Below are 19,395 nucleotides of genomic sequence, written 5' to 3' on the forward strand. Positions count from 1 at the left end.
TTCTGGGCATTTGGACGAGGTTTGAGCAGCACGTGAGAAAGGACAGCTTTGAGACTCACTGTGGAAAGTCCTCAGCCTAAGAGCTGGAGGAAGCTACCGCCACACTCCTGCCCCTGCCCGTGGAAAGGAAGGAGCAGGCCCGCTAGCTCTGGCCTACTTCACCTTCACATGCTCTGCCCGCCTGCCTCCTCCACCGCCTGGAGAGCACTGAGGGTTTTAAGAGGAGAGGGGCTAATAAAAGGATCAAATAAAATCATAATATTGAACAGAATGAAATATCTTTATTTGCCACAAAAAAAAAAAAAAGTCACAGCAATCCCTCTGGGACAGGGAGCGAGCTGGATGGGGATTGCACACGTACACACACTCACGCACATGGAGATGGGTGATTCCAATCTCATTCCAGGCCAGTCCTCCCCACACCCTCAGGGTAGAAAGAAATGCTTGTGAAATTTATTTACAAAAAATTCAGGCCCCAGCATAGGGGAGGCGCCCAATCCCATCTCCCTATTGCCTCTTCCACCCTAATCTTTTAAATTTTTTCCTTAACATCAACAAAAAAAGGAGGTGACAGATGCATAGACTATAGCTATAAATTCATGGAGTGGGGCGAGGCTAGGAAAAAGATTAGGAAACCTCAATGCACCAATTAAGAAATTTCGAAAGAGGGTTCTACACCTTCAAGGGGAGAACAGCTAGGCTTGGGCGGGGCCTGGGCGTAGACGGAGGTAGGACACGAGTTTGCACACCTAACACCAGGTCAAAGGAACAGAAATTTCACAGCAAAGCGGGGTCACATTTAGCTGCCCCCTACCAATGGAGCCAGGTGGGGTAGGGATGGAAAGCCGGGGAAGTCTCCCCTCGCAGACCCGGTGTCCTAGCAGATCTTGTCACTTGGGCAAGGGAAGGCTTTTAGTTCAAGGATTGTTCAGTTCAGGCGCCCACGACTCTCGCCCCTCCCCCACCCAATCCGAGCAGCAAGACATGGTCGCGAGGTGTGTTTTCTTTTAAATAAAGAGTCTTGGCCTCGGCGCCAACGGTGTCCACTCGCCGTGGGTCAGACACTTTCCTTCACCCCCCATTCCAGGCCCTGTCCCTGTCCCACATGGAGTCAGACCAAGGTGAAGGAGGTTGTCCAGAAAGACGTGCGGGAAACGGCAGTGGGGGCCAGCCCTGGCCACAGTCCAGTTTTCCACCCGCGGAAAATAGGCGAGTTAGAAAATAAAAATAAAAATAAAATAAAATAATTTCTCCCTTTCCCCCCTCCCCTCAAAAGGGCCCAGTCTGCGGTTACAGCAGAGGATTTCCCGAGAAATACTGCAGCCGGTCTCTGCTTAGTTTTTTTTCTTTCATCCTTCTGTTCTGAAACCAAATTTTCACTTGTCGGTCCGTCAGGTTCAGCATCCGAGACAGCTGCAGCCGCTTCTCTTTGTTGATATACACGTTGAAGAAAAACTCTCGCTCCAGTTCCCGGATCTGGAATTTCGAATAAGGGCAGCGCTTCTTGCGGGTGCGGGGGGCGTCTGGAGGGGAGGGGAGGGGGCAAGTGCGAGGAGAGGGGGAGAGAGACACGTGAGACCCGGGCGACCCCAGCCCCCCGGAGCGGCCGGCGGGCCCCTCTGCCGGCCCCACCGCCGGGCAGCCCTCCCGCCAGGCCGGCCGGCTCTCCTCCCGCGGGCGCGGCGCTGGGCCGAGCCGCGACCCCCCTGCCTGGGCGGCAAGCGCGTCCCCCGTCCCGGGCCACCGCGGGGGCCCGTGCCCCCTCCCCTCCGGCGAGGGCCGTGGCTGTGGCGGGGTCTGCGGGAGATGCGCGCCAGCCTTGGCCAAGTGCGTCCCCAAGGCCCCCCGCCCGCTCAGCCGCGCTCCTCTGCCCTCCGGGTGGCTCTGAAAACCCACCCCCTCTCCCCACCCCCAGAAATGTGGGGGGACCGCGGAGAACAGGCGCAAAGAAGTGCGATCCGGCGAGAGTCACTGGGAGGCGGGGAGGAAGCAAGAGAGCAGGCAGCAGAGACACCCGAGAGCCGCTTCCGGGGGCCCTGGCGCCCCAGGACGCCCGGCGGGCCGCTCCTTCCCCGCGGCCGGGCCAGGCCGGCGCAGAGGCCGCGGGCCGCAGGGAGACGCCAAGCCCCAGGCCTGGAGCAGAGGGGAGCCCTGAGCCCGCCTCGCCCCCACCCCCTGTCGCCGCTGACCCTCGGGTCGCTCCGGGCCCTGCTCAGGGACCCGCCAACACAGAGTTTGAACATTTCAAAAAATAGTTTTTTTTTTTTTTTTTTTAAAGAAGCAGGGCGGCCCTGGCTGGACTCCCCGGGCTCCGGCTCTGCTCCATTGCCTCTCTCCTCCACCACTCCCCCTCTCGGAGTTTCTCCCTGTCTTTCCCTTGCCCTCCCCTTTCTCCCCCTCCACCCCTCCCCTCCCTCCCACCCCCAACCCCGGCAGCCGGGCTCCCCATCCTTCCTTAAATGCTCCTCTAAGTTCACGATCAAAGTTAATATTGCCCGCGATGGTGGCGCTTTAAAAATTTTCACAGACCGAAGGAGATAACGGAGAGGGGGGTTCACCCGGTTTTTCCAAAGGGCCCTTTTCCCTCCCTCCCCACCCCTTCTCCATCGTAAAAAGTCGAGTCGTTGGGAGAGAGGGCTTTGTAGGTTATAATAAAATCCTTTGAATGCTTATAAAACTCCACATAAAATTGGACTGACCCAAAACACGAGGCCGTCCCCGCTCCCCTCGCCTCCCCCCTACCCTCGCTCGCCCTCCCTCCCTAGCTCCCTCCCTCCTGCCCGCCTGTTTCCCGGCCGCTGCTACCTACTGGGGGCGGCTCCCTTGGCCGGCTCCTTGGCCGCCGAGTGGGCTGAACCGGACGAGCTGGGATTCGTGTTCTCCTCCTCGGCCTCGGCCTCGGCCCCCGCCTCAGCCCGGGACGCCAGTCCCGAGGCCGGGGGCGCCTCAGGCTCCCCTTTGGCCTCACCCTTGCCCGGGCAGGGGGGCTCGGCGGGCGGGTCGCCGCCGCCGCAGTAGGCGTTGTCGAAGAAGCGGTCAAAGGCTTGGGGCAGGACGCTGTTCTTGTTGACTGAGGAGTAGAAGCCGGCGGGGGCGGCGTGCGGGGCGCTGGGGTGGTGGTGGCCGCCGTAGGAGCCTTCGTTTTTCATGAGGATCTCGGTGACGGTGGAAGGAGGCAGGCACTCCCGGTGCATGAGCTCGTCGGCCGCCGCATAGCAGGAGGAGTAGCTGTTCCGGGGGTGCCACTTGCCGGAGGGCTCCAGGCCGTATGAGACCTCTCGGACCGGGGGCACTTGGGCCGGGTAGGGATAGGAGATCTGACGAGAGGGGGCCTGGGGCAGGAAGGAGGAGACCGTGGAGAACTCGGGCACGTAGTAAGTGCAACTGGGCAGATAGAGGTTGGAGGCGCAGCTCCCTCGCTCGCCGAAATCGGCGCCCCTCTCCTTGCGCGACGGCGAGCAGAAGTTGCCCAGGTTGACCGAGTTAAACATCGTTCTCTTCTGCCGGCTCCAGATGGAGGTTTTGGACCAGGTCTAGCGAGGGGGGAAAATTTGGGAAGGCGAGATGACGCGTTATCCGTCTTAGTCTCTCTCCCCGAGCACGTGATCCAAAGTAGATATTGTCATATATCAGTTCGGAGCACTTCGCAGTCGTAGGAGGGGTTCTCTCTTAGGTAAGATGGGGACGTTCAGGCGATTGGTTTGCAAACACCGCAGAAACATTATGAAAATCAATTGCAGATTTGTATTCGTTTTGCTCTTGACACTCCCCTCCTCTCCATTCCACAGAGCGAGCAAAGGAGGAGAGAGAGGGTTGGGGTGGGGTGGGCGGTGGGATGGGCGGGGGCGGTGGCTAGGAGGGGGTAATTGTATTTTTTTCTAGCTGCTGCTCTTTTTTTTTTTTCCCCAGGATTGGGAGAAGGAGGAGGGTTCTCACATATGGGGGTCTTGCCTTCTCCCTGTGATCAGCCCAAGACAGAGGTGGGGATGAGGACCTCTTTCTCCGCTGCCTGATTCCTCCAGAGACGTGAATCTTTCCCCCCAACTCTCAGGGACTCTTACCCCACCAACCCGAAGAGAGTCAGTGCCTGTTTACAAGAGTTTGAAGAAGTCGATTCTTTTCCTAGCCAGGGCTGGTTATCCAGACTCGCTTTCCCCTCTGGAGGGACTCCCTGGAAGGGTATCTGAAGTTTCCCAAAGGTGAGGCGGCCCAGCAACCAGCCAGTGTCCCAACTTTGTCTGGCTTGCTGTGCTGCCGCCGGCTAGGGACTCAGATTAGTCATAAACAGTGGTAAGCAGTGAGCCAGCCGCCCAGCCGGTGCCTGGCGAAGTCTGGGAAAAACCTTCTCTAATGTTGTGTTAAATATTTAGTATGAGAGAGTGGCCCTGGGTGAATATTTCATGCCTGCCTTTATTGTCAATCAATGCACAGAAAGCTGCATCCACAGTGGCTTTTAAAATTTCAACCTCCAAGAAAAAGGTTGCAATGAGAGTCTTGGGCGTATTCTCTGTTGGGGCCCCTTTGGATTGGGTGCTCAGTGTCAGCTTCTGCGCAGTAAAGAAGCCCAGTGTTGGGTCTAGGTAGGATATGATGGGGGATCTGGGTTTGGGGTTGATATTCTTGAATGATTTGGGTGGACAGTATAGATCTCTGCGACAGACCAGCAGGGCAGTGGAAGGGAACTGAGGACCCTGGCGGGCTGTGCAGGGCCAGGGGCCACTCCCTAGTGGAAACCCCCAGCCCCACTCCTCCCTCCCCAGGGGTTGCAGTCAGACCTCGGTGGGTGCCTCTTTGCAGTTTCTCAGCCCTGCCCTGCCCTCCTCCACATCTACCAGCCTCCTAGATGGGTGTGACCCAAGGGGTGGGCTCAGTGGTTCTGCCCTCCCTTGCCTGCCTCCCTTCCCTCTGGGCACCACAGGACACATCTGGATAGTTGAAAATCAGTTTATTGATGGGTTCTGGACTGGGTACCAGAGCAACTGTCCACGAGCAGAAATCAACCGTGCATCTAAAGAGGAGCCAGCAGAGTATGATCTATTCTGTTCGGGTCCGAGGGTCAGAGGAGGGATGAACTGAAGCCCCCACGGACTTAGTCCATGCACTCTTAGGAAAAGCCAGAAATGGCCCAAACTCTCTTTTAACCCCTAACTCATGGTTAAACTTGGTTTCCACTTAAAAAATATTATTTGTATTTGATTTTTCTTGATGAGTTACAGAGGCCCCAATACCAGACAGGGAAGATACAAAAAAAAAAAAAAAAAAAAAAAGATACCTTGACTCTAGATACAACCCCTGCAAAGTCATTCTTTCCCAACCCTCCTGCCTCCTCAAGACTACTTTAGTGCAACACCTGGGTTGGGACAGCCTTAACCATGGGTCCTGTTCTTGGAGTGGCTCTGGCATACCCAAGGGTAGGCCTCTGGCTTCCCTTTACCCATTCTTGGCTGGGCACTGCTTCCTGAGCCCTCCTTTAGTTCTGGCCAGATCTTAACTAAGGGCAAAGAGGAGCTAGACTGGAGTTTTGCTAAAGAGTAAGCTGCAAGAAAAAAAAAATGTTGCTTTTCCTCTTTCCTCTACCCCTTTTTATAGGGTGAACTGGGGCCAGCGTTTTTAATTATAATGATGGGGAACTATGGGCTATGGCTTTTATGGGGTTCGTGCTCTCCTCATTAAACTCGAATTTATTGGAGGCAAAATGCTCCCCAAACAGTGATAGGAACTGGCAAGAAGGAGGTGAGAGGTACCCTTGCAGAGGTGTGGATGACGGCTCAGTCTCAGCCCGGGCTTTCCCCACTTCCCCCCAGGGCCGTGCTTCCTCCCCCATCCTGGCCTCCAGGGCGCTGTGGGGCCCAAGCCCCCAAGGCACCGCCAGGGCCGACAGTGGGGAGGGGGTGCACTTCCTGTGAGGAGACAGCTGTGGGCCTGAGCACTTGAATTTGACCACCAAAGTTTATTCCAGGGCCACCATAAAAGTGAGCCAGGCGGCTGCAAGGAGCTGCTGGCGGCTCGATTTCCTTGAAACAAAAAGAAAGGCAAGAAAGAATGTCAAAGGAGTCGATGTTCAGGAAACTGTGAGGTCTTCCAACAGAGGTTTCTGAACATTAATATTTGTCTCCCTAAAAGTAAGGCACAAAGTTCAAAAAAACGTTTTTTCTAGTTTTGGTCTGACTTTTAATTTTTCAACAGCTTAGAAAAAGTCCCCAAAACAGGAGGTTGCTACTGGGGTCAAGGAGAGAAGGCCGTGGTGGCTGAAGTCAGGAAGATATTGGTGAGCAAAAGTGCCCAAGGCATGGGCCAGTGGCCTCCCTGCCCAGTCCTAAGTCCAGGCCACCCTGAAGCATAGGCTAGCCACCTGCCCCGGCCTGCATCCCTGGGCATCAGTTCTTTCCCTGAAGTGAGACCCCAGATCACTTCTCAAGAGCCTTGGGCAGCCTCACTCCTCAGAGTGGAGGTGGCTGGCTTTCCCCTCATTTCATAGGTGCCTATAGCCTCTCCTACTGGAGACCCAGATTTCACTGAAATCCTCCTCAGCGGGGCCATCCTGCCAGCCCCACTGAGGCTCTGGGTGGCCTCAGTCAGCACTGTCTGCCTGCCTGGCGGCTAGCGGGCAGCTGCGGTCTGGGTAGCTGCCTCGGTACTCTGGCCAGGGCTGCGACAGATACTAGCACCCTTCCCTTCCACACACAGACACCAGAAGCGCCTTCAGAAAGGGGCAGTATCTTCGGAACCCAGCGCAGCACCCCCCAACCCAGTACTGGGCCCCCCTGCAGCTTGTCCATCTCCTGCTGAGGCTCAGGAGAGAGTGGATTGTGGTGGGGGAAAGGGGCCCACTCCAACAGATCAAGAACTGGGAGGAAACCTCAGGTTGGAGCAAGGGGCCCCTTAGGGCTCTCAAGCCTGTAAGATCAGTCTCTGTAGAGTCAATAAAAAGATAAGCAATCAGCACATGGACTCCCTCCGCGGGTCTGACGCTGCAGGGCAGGCAACGGTTGCATCCTTTTGGGCACAGCTCTCTCCTTTAGAGCAATGCCACTGATTTTAATAATCCTTTTAGTGTGCTTGGGGATTTTCAGGCCAGTGGTTTATCCTGCACCCCTAGACACCTCACACCTCCAGCCAGGGAACTAGAAAGGAAAGGGACTGTCAGTTCCCAATCCTCATCTCTCCTCAACCCAAGCCCAAAGTCCTAACTCAGGTCACCTAAGAGGACACGCTGCTCCGAGGTTCCTCTGGCCTTGGGAGAGGATGAGGGGAGGGAAAAGGGCAGCCCCTCGGTCCCCGCAGCCCCACCCTCTTTCCTCCGCGGAGGGATTGTCCTTGGAGGCTAGCAACGCGACCGACCCCATTTTTCCCCATAAAAGTCCCATTTTACGAGCCAGTTTCACTGGCCCCCTCACCAAATGCTCTAAAATGAAGGAAATGTCTTTAAAGCAGTCTGGAAACGGAGTCACAAGGACTGGACCTTGGTCTCCAAATTCAGCTGCAGCAGCACACACACACAAAATGCCTTTTCTGAGCAGGATTGCCCTGCCCGGCCACCCCGCCACCGGGATCTCCGACCTCGCGGCGGAGCGGAGGCCGGGTTGGCCGGAGCCGCCATTCCCCGGCTTTAGCGCCTACTTAGGCTCGGACCCAGTCCGCGCAGATCAAAGTGAGCTCGCGGCATTTTTATGAGATCAACTTCAGTGGCTCTTTACTTGTAATCAGACGCCTGGGTAGAAAATGCAAAAGGGTACAGCCCATCAATCCAAAAAGGAAAGGGAGAGAGAGAGAGAAGGCGTGGGGTGAAGAAATTCAGGTGACACGTAGCAAGAAGATTTGGGTCACCCACAAAAAAGACCCTTTGCCTGCAGCAAGAATGGTTTGACGGTCTGTCCCAGCCTCCAGGCCCTACCATTTCTCCCTGATTTCAGGAGCCAGGAAGCCTGACTCGCCTGTGTTCTGAAGCCTGATCCAAAAGCTTCCACACTGTGGACCTGCCATGGGGGCCGAGTGTGGCCGCTTGCATTCCCTTGACCGAGCCTGGAAGTCGCCTTCTGCTCTAGATTCGAAGTATCTCCCATTTTGCTGCTCCCCTTTCAGCAGTCTCCGTGGTTCTTCCATCACTACAGCCAGAAGTTGAGTTACAGGAAGATTTGCCAGAGATTTATCGCCTAGCCTCAAACTTGGAGAGCCTTGTTGTCATAAACAGCCATCTATTGTCTAGACTTTTATCTCCGGGTATGGATCATGCATTATTGAGGCTCAGGAGACTCAGGCCTGACTATGTGGGGTGTGTGTGCAGCCCCCCTGCCCAATAGGGGCTCCTGGTGGGTAGGTTTAGCAGGGGACGCAAATGTGCATGTGCCTTTGGAGCTAGGCAGTTTCACCTGAGTGTCCCAGGGTGGGAGCTGGAAATAGGGAAGGACTGCCTGTGCCTGGGAACATTCTGGTACATGTACTTGTGTGTTGGGTGAGAATTTGTCACGGTATGCTTTGTTTCTGGGGCATTTTAAGTGTTCCTGTCTGGGATTTTGCGGGTTTTATTAACCTGCATCCGCTTGGCCTGTTTATGTCTCTTCGAAGCAGATCATCTGGTGTTTTTCAATTTTGGGCCCATTGTGTGTGTGTGTGTGTGTGTGTGTGTGTGTTTAGCTTCTCCGAGAAAAAGGGTTTGGGTGATACCTTTCCAGTCCCTTTCCCTCAGATTCCTGCACCCACCCTAAATCACACCTCAATCTCTACCTTCACCACAGCATCTGGCCCTGCTCCACTCACTGCCAGTCCCTAGTCTCCCCAGTGGCTACCAATTTTCTGTGCCAGGCACAAAATACATCTTTGCAGGATAAGGTCTGGCTATCTCTGTCTTTCCCACATTAGGGAAAAGTCCCAGCTCCTAATAAACTCCCTCCCTTCCTAGGGCTCCCTTTCCCTGGGCTGAGGGAAACCTCAGAAAGGGCTTCCCCAGTCCATTCTGTCCTTTAAAAGTACTCTCCACAGAACTCTAGAGAGTGCCAGAGAGGGCCTGCCGCTCCCTCCCTGGGACTTCCTGGCTTCAAATGTCCTTATCCTGGCCACCTCCTCAGCCCCCAGAGCCCAGGCAGTAGGAGGTTTGCCCAGATTAAATGTCCATAGGAGAGACACTTATCACCTTAGAGCTCAGGGTCAGAGGCTGTTTTTGAAAGCCAGGCTCCTTTAACACCAGCAGAAATAATCAAATCCTCCCCCTTTGTTTTTCATTATCAGAACACAGGGTGGGAGGGCTGCCGGCTGTGGAGGCCTGGGAGCTCCCCGACCACCCTCACTGCTCCTGGCTGCTCCCACCTGGGCCCCAGGCCCCACTTCAGGTTCCAGAGAGCCCTTAGGTGCCCTCAACCAGGTAGGTCAAGTGGGAGGGGGCTGATCCCAGACACTGATTTTTCAGTTCAGAAGGGTGTAGGTGACAACCAGAAGGGGTTTGTGGGGCATCAGGTTTAACCAGAAGCCTGCCATCAGGACCTCCCTCCCTTGGCTATTAGAATTCCCATGCAATAAGCAGTGATTAGGCCTAAAAAGGGCAAGGTGGACGCAGAGCAGGCAGAAACAGGAGAAGTCCTTCACAGACACCTCCACGCCATATTCTCTCTCTGCCCCACTCTCCTAGTGCTATTCTGGTACCCTGGAGGGACCGGGCCAAGGATTCCACTTCAGGCTCCTCTCTCTGGCCGCCTTTCTCCCCTGAGCCCGCCCGCTGCCCGCTGCCCGCTGCCCGGGCCGCCGCGGCGGCTCCGGAACTCGCTTTCCCTCCGGCCTGCCGGCTGCGCCGCCTCACTCCGCCTGTCTCTGCCTGACTCCTTCCATCCCTGCCTTCACACCCCGCCGCCCCCACCTCTCAGACCAACAGACATCGAATGCCCTTGTCTCTCCGTACCCAAGGCCTAGGCTCAGCCGGCTCAGCGCTCGCGGATCGCCGCCGCGCCACCGGGTCCTTGCGCTTCGCTCCCGGTCCGCCGCCGCAGCGTCCTTCCTTGCTAGTTGCCGGGTTCAACCGCTTCTCTCTCTCACTTTCCCCTTTCTCCCCCACCCCTTTCCGCCTCTGGATGTGAGAAATAAATAAATCCAAGTCCCCTGCTTCATCAGCCCTCCCCACTCTTGCTGCCTCACTTCCCCTCCTCCTTACCGAGTGTACCGCCTTGTTTTCGAAGGAAATCTGAATAGTCAGACATCTAAGCTGTAAATGAACTTTTTTTTCTTTGTGACGGCTAATTTTCTCTCCAGTTCTTACGTCCCATTCCGCTTCGCGGTAGAATGAAAGGGATTTAGGAGTCTGCAGTATTGGGAAGAGGGAGTGGAGAGACGGAGCCCAGAGTTACAGACGGTGGCGAGAGATACGGAAGACGGAGAGATACCGAGAGAAAAAGAGGCACTGGGGTGGGGAGAGGGAGGGAGGGAGGGACGGAGGGAGGGGGAGGGGGCCCCAGCTGGCGGGAGCGGAGCCGGAGAGGAAAGTTTCCCCGAGTCTTCATTAGTTGACTTCTGTGTCCACTGCTTCCCCCAGCCGGCCGAGCTCACCCCCAATAAAGGAAGGAGGGGGGTCTTTATTTTTCTTTAAGGCTCCTAAGACTCCAGTGTTTACAAAACCAGAAATGCCACCGGCCACGTCCCGGCAGAAAGAAAGGCTGAAATGGAGGACCGACGCCTTCCTTATAAGGTACGATGCTAACTTGACCTTCACTTTGTCTTGGCGCCCCCCGCCCACCCAGACCGCTGCAGGCTGCCAGGCAGCGCCCAGGCGACCCTGGCCGCTGCCTCCCTGCTTCCTTTCTTTCTCTGTCAAATGTCTCTCCTTTTCTTTCCCCTCTCACTTCTTTCTTCCCCCTCCTCTCCTTTTCTTCCCCTTTTCCTACCCTTTCTTTTTTACTTCCTTCCTTCCTTTTCTCCCCCTGCTGTTCTTCTCTCCTCACACCCCCCCCCCCCTTTCCTATCACTCATTCTTTTGATTCTTGCCTCTGGTTTCACGGCTTCCCTTGATTCTGTTTCCTGGCCTCTCTGATGCAATCTCATTCTCTCTTCTTTCCTGATCTTTTGAATCTCGGGAACAGGAAATAATATTTTCAATACTTTCCCATCCCCACCCCCACTGACCTCCATGGCCCTCACCTGGCTTCTGCCCCCTTCCAGGTATCCCTGAGGAAGAGGGTCCAGGAAAGAAGGCAAGTTTGGGATCAAAGGGGCTTCATTCTGGGCCCAGTGCCCACTTGAGGATGGCAATGAACTTGGAGGACTTTGTCTTCCTGTCACTGGCCTCACCTTCCAGGTCTCTGTGACCCCAGGGGTCTTGAACTGAGGGTGAAGCTCTTGTTTGGGAGGGTTATGGGGAGAGCAGAGACCACTGCTCTTGAGACTTAGGGGAAGGTTTAAGAAGTAAATTGCTGTTTGCCTTTCTCTGAGCTTTCAGCCTGTAAAATCCTAGATATTTCACTTAAGGCATTTGGGGAGGGAATTTAGAGAAATAGGGATTTGGATATTCCCACAGACATAAAGATAGAAAAGAGATAGATTATTCAGGCCTCTCTGCTTTGCCTCTTGTTGCCTCCCAGGCTCCAACAAAGCCTCCAACATTAACTGTAATCATATCTTGTGTGGCTATAAAATAAATGATATTATGGACACCCCTATAATTATCTATTATTTGCTTACTTGTGATAATTACAATACTGGATGAGGCAGATCTATGCAGACAAAGTAAAGCCAAGGAAATATGCTGAAAAATGAAAGTGAGACTGTCCTTTCTTGAGTATGTTTCAGAATCTGTAAACTTGCCAAGGACCTCCGTGGTTTAGGAGTAGCCATCTTGTAGGGGATGGGTCATACTGGGAGACCCTACCACCTCCTTTTCTCCTTATACCCCCCTCTGCACAGACACCAGAGAGGATCAGACCATCAAAAGGAAATGGTTTCTCTCTCCCCCTACAATTATCCGGATAATTGCTTGAATCCTTCCTGGAATACTGCTGGGTAGTCAGGTTGAGATTTCACCAGGAAGTGCAAGGGACAGGGATTCCAAATGGGGGAAGCTGAGAGAGCCTGCGTTCTTACATTCCTAGACTTTATAGTTCTGTCTAGTGTTACACTGTTTCTTCAGGCAAAGATCTTTGTTTGCCTTCAGTCATATTTCTCCCCTCCCCCTCCCTTTCTCTCTCTCCACCTCCCCCTTTTGGTCCCGTTAAAGTAGATTCAGATCGCTCTCTGCTCTTAATAGATGACTATAAAAGTAAAATTAATTCCCCCTTGCCTACTAATATCAATATCTCTCTGTTCAGTGTCCACATTGGTAAGAATAAACAGAATTAAGTGCTGCAACCCAAACCAGCAATTACATCCAAGGGTTTTTTTTTGGGGGGGAGGGGAATGTTTTGTTGCTGTTTTTGTTTGTTTTTTTGTTTTCCTTTGGGCTTATCTAGGGGTGTTTACTCTGCTGAGAGATAAGCAGGGGTATCTGTATTATTATTTTTACAAGCTCACTGGGGCCTGAGCCAGTATCAACTTGGTAGAAAAAGCAAGCTTGAAGCCAGAGAGCGAGCCTAAGGAGGGAAGAGAGCGCCAGACGGAGATGAAAAAGGACCACGCAGAGAAATGCGGGGAAAGGAGAAAGCGGCAGGTTCCTGAACAAACGTGGTGGAGGGCAAGACAGGCACTCATGGACAGAGGTTTATGTATCTTTATTTTTTTTTCTAATTTTTTAAAATTTGAGGCTTGATTTTAAAAAGGGAAAACTCAAGGAGGGGGAGGGGAGAGGGAATTATTCGAGTTACAGCGTTTCAGCCCTAGAAGGGAAAATCCCTGGATACACCGGATCCTCGGTGGTCTCTCTCCGACCACCTCCTCGATCCTCGGTGCTACACGGCTCTGGTTCCTACATCGCTCTGGCTCCGACCTGCTGCTGCCCCACAGACCCTTGGGCTGGGCCCTCGAAGTCCCCCCTCACGGCCACCAGGGCTTCCTTGCTCTTCTTATCATCTCCATCTTTATGACGAGGCTTGTTAACAAGACCAGCGAGCTGGCCACGTACATCTATCTCCGCCGCTCAGGCAGGCTCAGCCAAGCAGCGGAGGGTGTGGGGAGTGGGGAGGCACTAATTAATTGATTCCCTTGGACAGTAAAATATGGCCGAATCTACACGGAACCCATTGACTCATAAACAATATCTCTGCTGGGTGTGAGTGTGTGGTCTCTCAAAGAATGTTTCCATAGGTATGTGTCAGATAGTCCCGGATTTTTAGCTACTAAAGAAGGACCCAAGTGGACCTAATTTTTAGGGGACCAAATCAGAATTTGCTCAGCCCCCCAAAATGCTTTAAGTTATCACTGCCTCTGGAAAAGCACTGGGAGTGGGTTTTGTTGAGAAAAACTTGGATTATGGGATAAAATTTCCTGGTTGCTTGGATAGACCTGGCCAAGATTGAGGTTGGAAACTGGAGTCCAGAAGCTGGGCAGGCCAGAGTCCTCTTCCTGGTTGGCTGGGCAGAGTGGGGCTGCTATGGGATTAGAGAGGAACATAGAAGACAAGGTCTGGTCTTTACTTCATACTGCTTCCTAGACTTGAATTTTGAAAGTAAATTTTTAAAAAGTTAATTCTCACCCTTCAAGGAGCCCTTGTATGGCCAGCATACACTCGGAACCTGTCTGTTACACACCTCTCCTGGCTGCTGCACTCTGGCAAACCAGAGTAACTGGATATTTACAGTCGGTCCAGAAGAACAAATGCTAAGATAGAAGGGATAAAGTAATTAGACAATGCTAATTCCATGCAGGCATGATTGTGCAGTTAGACCCTGCTGCAAACAGGACTTAGGGCTCAAAATATAGACCCTGACCTCAAACAAGAGAGGCAACAGTTAAACAGAGACAGGAGACCACTGATATAAATAATCCGTGTAGATGTAGAGGGGGTTTTGAAAAGACAAATAATAGAAAGTTCAGAAGGATAGAAAAGAGCTTCTGCTGATGGGGAATGTCATTGCTAATGCTTGGGCTTCCTCCTGATACTGTTTTTAATATTGGCAGAGAAGTGTGTACTATAAATACAATACTATGTGAACCCAAAGTATGTACTTCAATGTATTTGGTACACATACAACATGTATGCAAATGTAATTCACAGAATATATTTTTCATGTACTCAGTTGGTATGCACTTTGTGTATATATAATAACATGATATATTTCCATGAAGTTTTAAAATGTGGATATCTTAATAATAAGATATACTATTAGTATCTAGTATTATAATTATTATCTGGATGCATTGTCCATGTACTGATTTTATATGGCTTTTACAGTGTATATACTCATGTATCTAAGTTGGTGCAGGACTGTACTGTAAATGAATTTTTATACATGTAAATGAATTTTTATATATGATGGATATACATGCTATATGTAATCTTTTTTCAGGAGGTGGCTTTCCCATACAATAGATGAGTGCCTACATTTGTATATTTTCTAGAGAAATATATTTTCCATTGCCAGAATGTACATGTAATATAGATCTCTGTGCATTTTAGACTGTTTCAATATGTCGGTTATGTGGGCAGTATGTCCAGGTGTACATTTTGTGGAACATCTTTTCCCTGCTCCGAATGTGGACTATCTTTCACAGGGAGCTTTTCTAGCAAGAACTGCCAGTGAGTTCCATCCGCACAGACCGGTCCTTGAAGTTCTCCACTCCATATCATGAAAATTGACAAACCAAAGGCTTGTCTCGGAGTACCAACGAAGCGACTCACGCTCAGAGAGGTCACCCCCAGGCAACAGGCTGGGTCGCACTGCCTAAAGGTTCTCTGTGTTCCAAGCCTCGGGTGCCAGGCTCCTGCGGGGCGGCACAGGCTTTATTTAGGAGCCTGAGGCAGATCCGCCGGCGGTAAAGAGCCCGGCAGGAGGGCCGGCCGCCGCCGTGCGGACGCCGCGTGCCCAGCAGAAGGAGGCCATTTGGGAGAAAGGCCTGGTTCCCGCAGCCTGGCAGCGTCTGGGACTCAGGCTGCTCTTTGAGGTCACCCACAAACCCACGGAGCGTCTCCCCGGGCTGGGGCTCGGGGCTGATCAGCTGGGCGGGTCCGGGTCTTGGCGGTCTCCGCGGCTCCGGCCAGCAGGGGTCATCCCGTCATTCGCGGGGGCCGGCGGCCCTCGGGCGGCGACTGGCGCTGTTGGTTGGGCTGGCAGCTACATGGGGCGGCGGGGCCGGGGCTGGGAGGCGCACCGTATTTCCTCTCTGGGATCCCGGGCGCCCCGGATCCGAGGTCGGGTTAGGCTCTCGGGGAACTGGACCGAGGTCCCGGAGCCCTGTCCGCCGGGCCGGGGCACGGAGCGCTCCGGGCTCGGGCTGGGGAGCGAGCGGCCAGGCGCCCGTGTCGGCCACCAGCGGCCGGCGGGGCTTTGTCTCGCTTGGAGCGGCGATCGCTAGCTCGGCGCTGGGCTGCCGTGGTACGGGGCGTTCGGTGGCGGCGGGCCTGAGACGCACGCTTCCCCGCGGAAAATCGGCAGCTCCTTCTCGACGGAGGCAGACACTGTAGGGCGGCCGGTCGGGCCAAACACTCGGCTTATACGCGGCGGTGGGGTCCTCGGCCTGCAGCCCACCTCGCGCTTAATTACGCTGGGACCTTCGGCGCCTCCGTGTCCCCGCCGCACACAGAGGGCTGGGGGCTCCAGTATGCGTTTCTCACACGGGTCGGGGGCCTACAGTCCTCTCCTACTTTCCGGGTAATGGTAGGGAGGATGGGCGGAAGCTCTGGCCGGTCCGGAACCCAAGGTCCCGGGGGTTTGCTTTGTTCGAAGATGGGGCCGGCGGTCCCTGCTTGACTCTGGGTCTGTGCCATCGATCTCGCCGGGTTTCCGGCTGAATTAGCATCCGCAGAACCAGGGCTGCCGGGCCCATCTCCCGTCCGTTTGTCCGTTCGATAGTGGCTTAAAATACCCTAGCTGCGTCTACGCAGCGCAGAGTGGAGTAGAACTGGGTGATAATCAGGGCCCAATACATAACTTATTTGAGTGGTATAAACTTATACATACACAACAGTGAAATTATTTTTTACCTGAGTTATCCAGATAACTCTCCCCTTTTCCTGTCCCTCAAGACCCAATTACAGACACAGGATGCTTTGTCTTAAATCAGTGGAGTAAATTGTAGTTTGAAGGCTTAAACCAGACAAACAATTGCAAAATAGATGCAGTCTTTGCCCAGATACAGAGCTCAACTGCACCCTGGGTTATTTAGGTTGCAGCTCCAACCATGACCTTCTGTTTGTCCAGGAGAGCCAAGGACTTGTTATTTAGCCATTGGGAAGAGGTTATAGTGTTTTTTTCTTCCCTGACAGCTTCCTCAGTTATTGAGTCTCGGGGCCTGCATAGACAACACATAACAAGGAAACTTTTCTTTCAGATCTGCACTGTCTCTGGGGATAAATCAAGGGAATAAGTTGAAGGTCAGTAATTCCTGACCTCCCTTCTTTCCTATTTAGCCAGAAATGCTTTCTCTGTTAACTTCCTGTATAGATGTGGCTTAAGAAGAGGGTAGTCTCTTTGGATTTAGGACCCCCACCCCCCACCCTTTATTTAGACCTAAGGGCAGCAATCCAGTCCCTGCCCCCACCCAGCTCAAGGCTTCCAGAAGCTGTCCAGCCCCCACCCTCCAAACTCTGTGGGCCCTTTATATGAGTACCCCCAAAGTTTGGGATCTCCTTTCTGCCTAAACCCCTCAGATGCACACTCAGCAGGGGATTGGGGCAAAGGGAGGATGGGATTTGGTCTGAATTTGGTACTTTTTCTAGTTGCAGGAGTAAGAAAAGGAGGCGAGAAAGAGAAGGAAAGATTTCAGGGTAGGAAGCCTGGCTCAGGAGGCTGAACTCTGTGGGGGTGCTTGCCATTCTGGAGCAGGCCTAGGAGGGTGGAGGGGGAATGTGGAGAAGACTCGTGACTGGAGCCTGGCTGTAAGAAAGGGAAACTTGGGGACCAGAGGTTCATGGGTGGTGGAGGCAGAGGGAGGGTGTTCCTTCATCCATAAGGAAGGAGTGAGGTAGAGGTGCAGAGGACACGTGGGCCCAGCTGGGACTAGACTCTGGCCCAGACCAGAGCCCCTCTCTAGCATGACCTGAAGGGGACCACTGCTGACAGGGATGGAGCGTATATCACAGGCTTCAATCAGTCTTTAGTACCCTGTTCAGTCATCTGACAGTGCCCCAGATGTGCTCTCACAGTGAATCCACAGAGCTAGAAACATACAGCTGAAGGGTGGACCTACCAGCCCCTGCCCTATACCCCATGGCACTCTCACCATCCCATCTCCTACCCTGGCTTCACTCCTGGGAGTTCCTGCAGCTCAGACTTTGTTTCTGTGGTCCCACAGGTAGTGTCAGCCTCCCCCAGGCTGTCCACATGATTTGTACAACCCTGCGACTCCTCAGATATCACTCTCCTCCCCACTCATCTACCATCCCTCAGTTTTCTTTCTGCTAGTAATTGCTTGGGACTGGAGATGGCAGCTCATCAACAGATCTTGGTTGCTCGTATATTTTTGTTGCCCATGCAACCACTCTTCCTTTATTATTGTAGGTTTATTATTTTTATTATTCATCTGAGCTGGAGAAAATAAAGTGGGTGAACAGCTAGGAGGTTGGGGATCCCATTCTTTCTGGGCAGAAGAGACCATGTGTAGGGAGCCAGTTTAAAATTTTTTCTCTCAAAAAATCACATCATCATACCATCATGTTTTTAATTATTATTAATATGATGAAGCAACTCTGTACAAGGATGATATAAAGGGAAAACGTGCTAGAGACAGACATCCGCATAGGAGGGCACACTACAGAGAGCTGGGGAAGGAGGGAAAAAGGGCATCTACCCACAAGGGTCACTCTAGGTACTAGCAACAGACACAGAGGAGGACACAGAGTAACAGAGACGCTCACAGAAGTTTAAAGAGACAGGAAGAGAATATTGCATATCTTTGTTCCCCCACCCCTGTTGGAGTGTTCTGGTCTCTTCTCTATTAAGCTGTAAGAGTCAGGCTGGAGTGGTGGAGCTCAAACCCAGCACCCCAGAGCCCAAGAGGTCACAGGAGGGGCTCAATGAAGGGGTAGATGGGTGACCTGGCAAAGAGGGGAGCGCCTCACACCCAGGTCCAGCCCACAGGGGAGTGCGAAGACAAGCTGGAAGCCTAGTGATTTTTGCAAATTTGTACATAGGTTACTGTTGGTGGGGAAATGTGTCAGGTGCCCAGTGGGGGATGGGGGTATGTGATTGTACAGGCTACTCTGCAGGGCTGAATTTGGGGTTATGAGTCTGCCCGCTTGCAAATACAGTCAGGAGAATGGTGTAGGCCCAATGGTGTACTGGGCAGCTGTGCCTGTTTGTCCATGCTGCTGGCTGTACAATCTTGTGCAGGGCCTTGAAGCTGGTGGCAGAGTGGGGGGCCCTGTGGATTGCCTTTCCAGGATGTGGAAGGAGAGACTCTGCCCAGGTGGGAAGAACTCCAAGCAAGCAGGCCAGTTTCACACTGTCCAGGCTGGGTTTAACTCCCATGATTTCCCCCCACCCCACCCGGCTTCTCATTCTCTGCCTCCTGTCAAGGCTGGGTCAGCAGATGGGAGGTTGAGGGACTCTCACCAACAGGAATAACAATGAGTGCAAGAAGGCAGGCCAGCTCCCTCACTGCTTCTCTTTCCGAAGCTCAGCCTGGCATCTACCCAGATGGGGGTGGGGCCGCGGCGGAAGGGGGCTATGAATAAAAGGCTCTCGGCGGCTGAAGCCACCCTCTGGCCTACAGTGGGTTTTGGGGATGTGCCCTTCCCTCTCCTCTGGTCCTCCTAACCCGTGGCTCCTCGGCCTGTGGGCGGAGGCACCGGATCTTCAGACAAAAGGCGGAGGTTGGGGAGCGGGTGGAGTGAGGGGTGGGTAAGAGAGAAAGGAGTTGGGTGGGGGGCTGCAGCGCCCACCTCCTTCATTGTCACCAGCCTGGGAAACCCGGGCTGAGCGGGGGGCCTCTGCGGCCGGTAGCCCCTTTTAGGGGCGGATTCTCCTCCCGCCTCGTAAATTATCCTGGTCCAGCCTCTGGCCGGCCGTGACCATGAACGCCAGCGGGAAGAGAGGATCTGCTGCGGCTGCGAGAAACTCTCTCGGCCAATCAATGCTGCGCTTCGCAGCTCCTTTTACAGCCTCCCGGGTTTCCCAAAGAGCCAAGTGGGGGTCCCTGGGGTGGCTACTGAACCTGAGACTGCGTCTGCTCAGCTCTCAATTCCCCTCTTGCGGCTTCCGGTCCGCATCCGCCTGGACGGCAGGGAGAGTGGATGGCAGCACACCTGTCAGCGGATGGGTGCAGGGGCCTCGGTGCAGGGGGCTGAGGACCAGGAGCACGGTTGGTGCGTTCGTTCGGGTAGCCTGCTCT

General features: G+C 53.6%; 1 protein-coding gene and 1 long non-coding RNA gene across 2 annotated transcripts; one reads left to right on the forward strand and one right to left on the reverse strand.

The window, feature by feature from the left end:
• Nucleotides 1–256: 256 nt before the first annotated feature.
• Nucleotides 257–3,762, reverse strand: HOXC11 (homeobox C11). Its single transcript, XM_027967238.2, has 2 exons — nt 2,810–3,762; nt 257–1,523 (listed from the first exon to the last, which is right to left on the reverse strand). Exons 1-2 carry the CDS (start codon nt 3,489–3,491, stop codon nt 1,291–1,293), a joined length of 915 nt encoding a protein of 304 aa, XP_027823039.1. The 5' UTR covers nt 3,492–3,762; the 3' UTR covers nt 257–1,290.
• Nucleotides 3,763–10,437: 6,675 nt separating this feature from the next.
• LOC105611004 (uncharacterized) lies at nt 10,438–14,523 on the forward strand. The gene is made up of 2 exons (XR_001039105.5): nt 10,438–10,669; nt 12,479–14,523. It is a non-coding gene; the product is annotated as an uncharacterized LOC105611004 (long non-coding RNA).
• Nucleotides 14,524–19,395: the final 4,872 nt, after the last annotated feature.

This window comes from Ovis aries, chromosome 3, assembly GCF_016772045.2.
Source record: "Ovis aries strain OAR_USU_Benz2616 breed Rambouillet chromosome 3, ARS-UI_Ramb_v3.0, whole genome shotgun sequence".
NCBI classification, from domain to species: Eukaryota; Metazoa; Chordata; class Mammalia; order Artiodactyla; family Bovidae; genus Ovis; species Ovis aries.

Bases quoted from the DNA above. Each gene is read 5' to 3' on its own strand.
- HOXC11 (XM_027967238.2), bottom strand. From the start codon at position 3,491: ATGTTTAACTCGGTCAACCTGGGCAACTTCTGCTCGCCGTCGCGCAAG. The intron at 1,524-2,809 runs GTAGGTAGCAGC...CCTCCCCTCCAG, and splicing joins GGCCAAGGGAGCCGCCCCCA to ACGCCCCCCGCACCCGCAAG.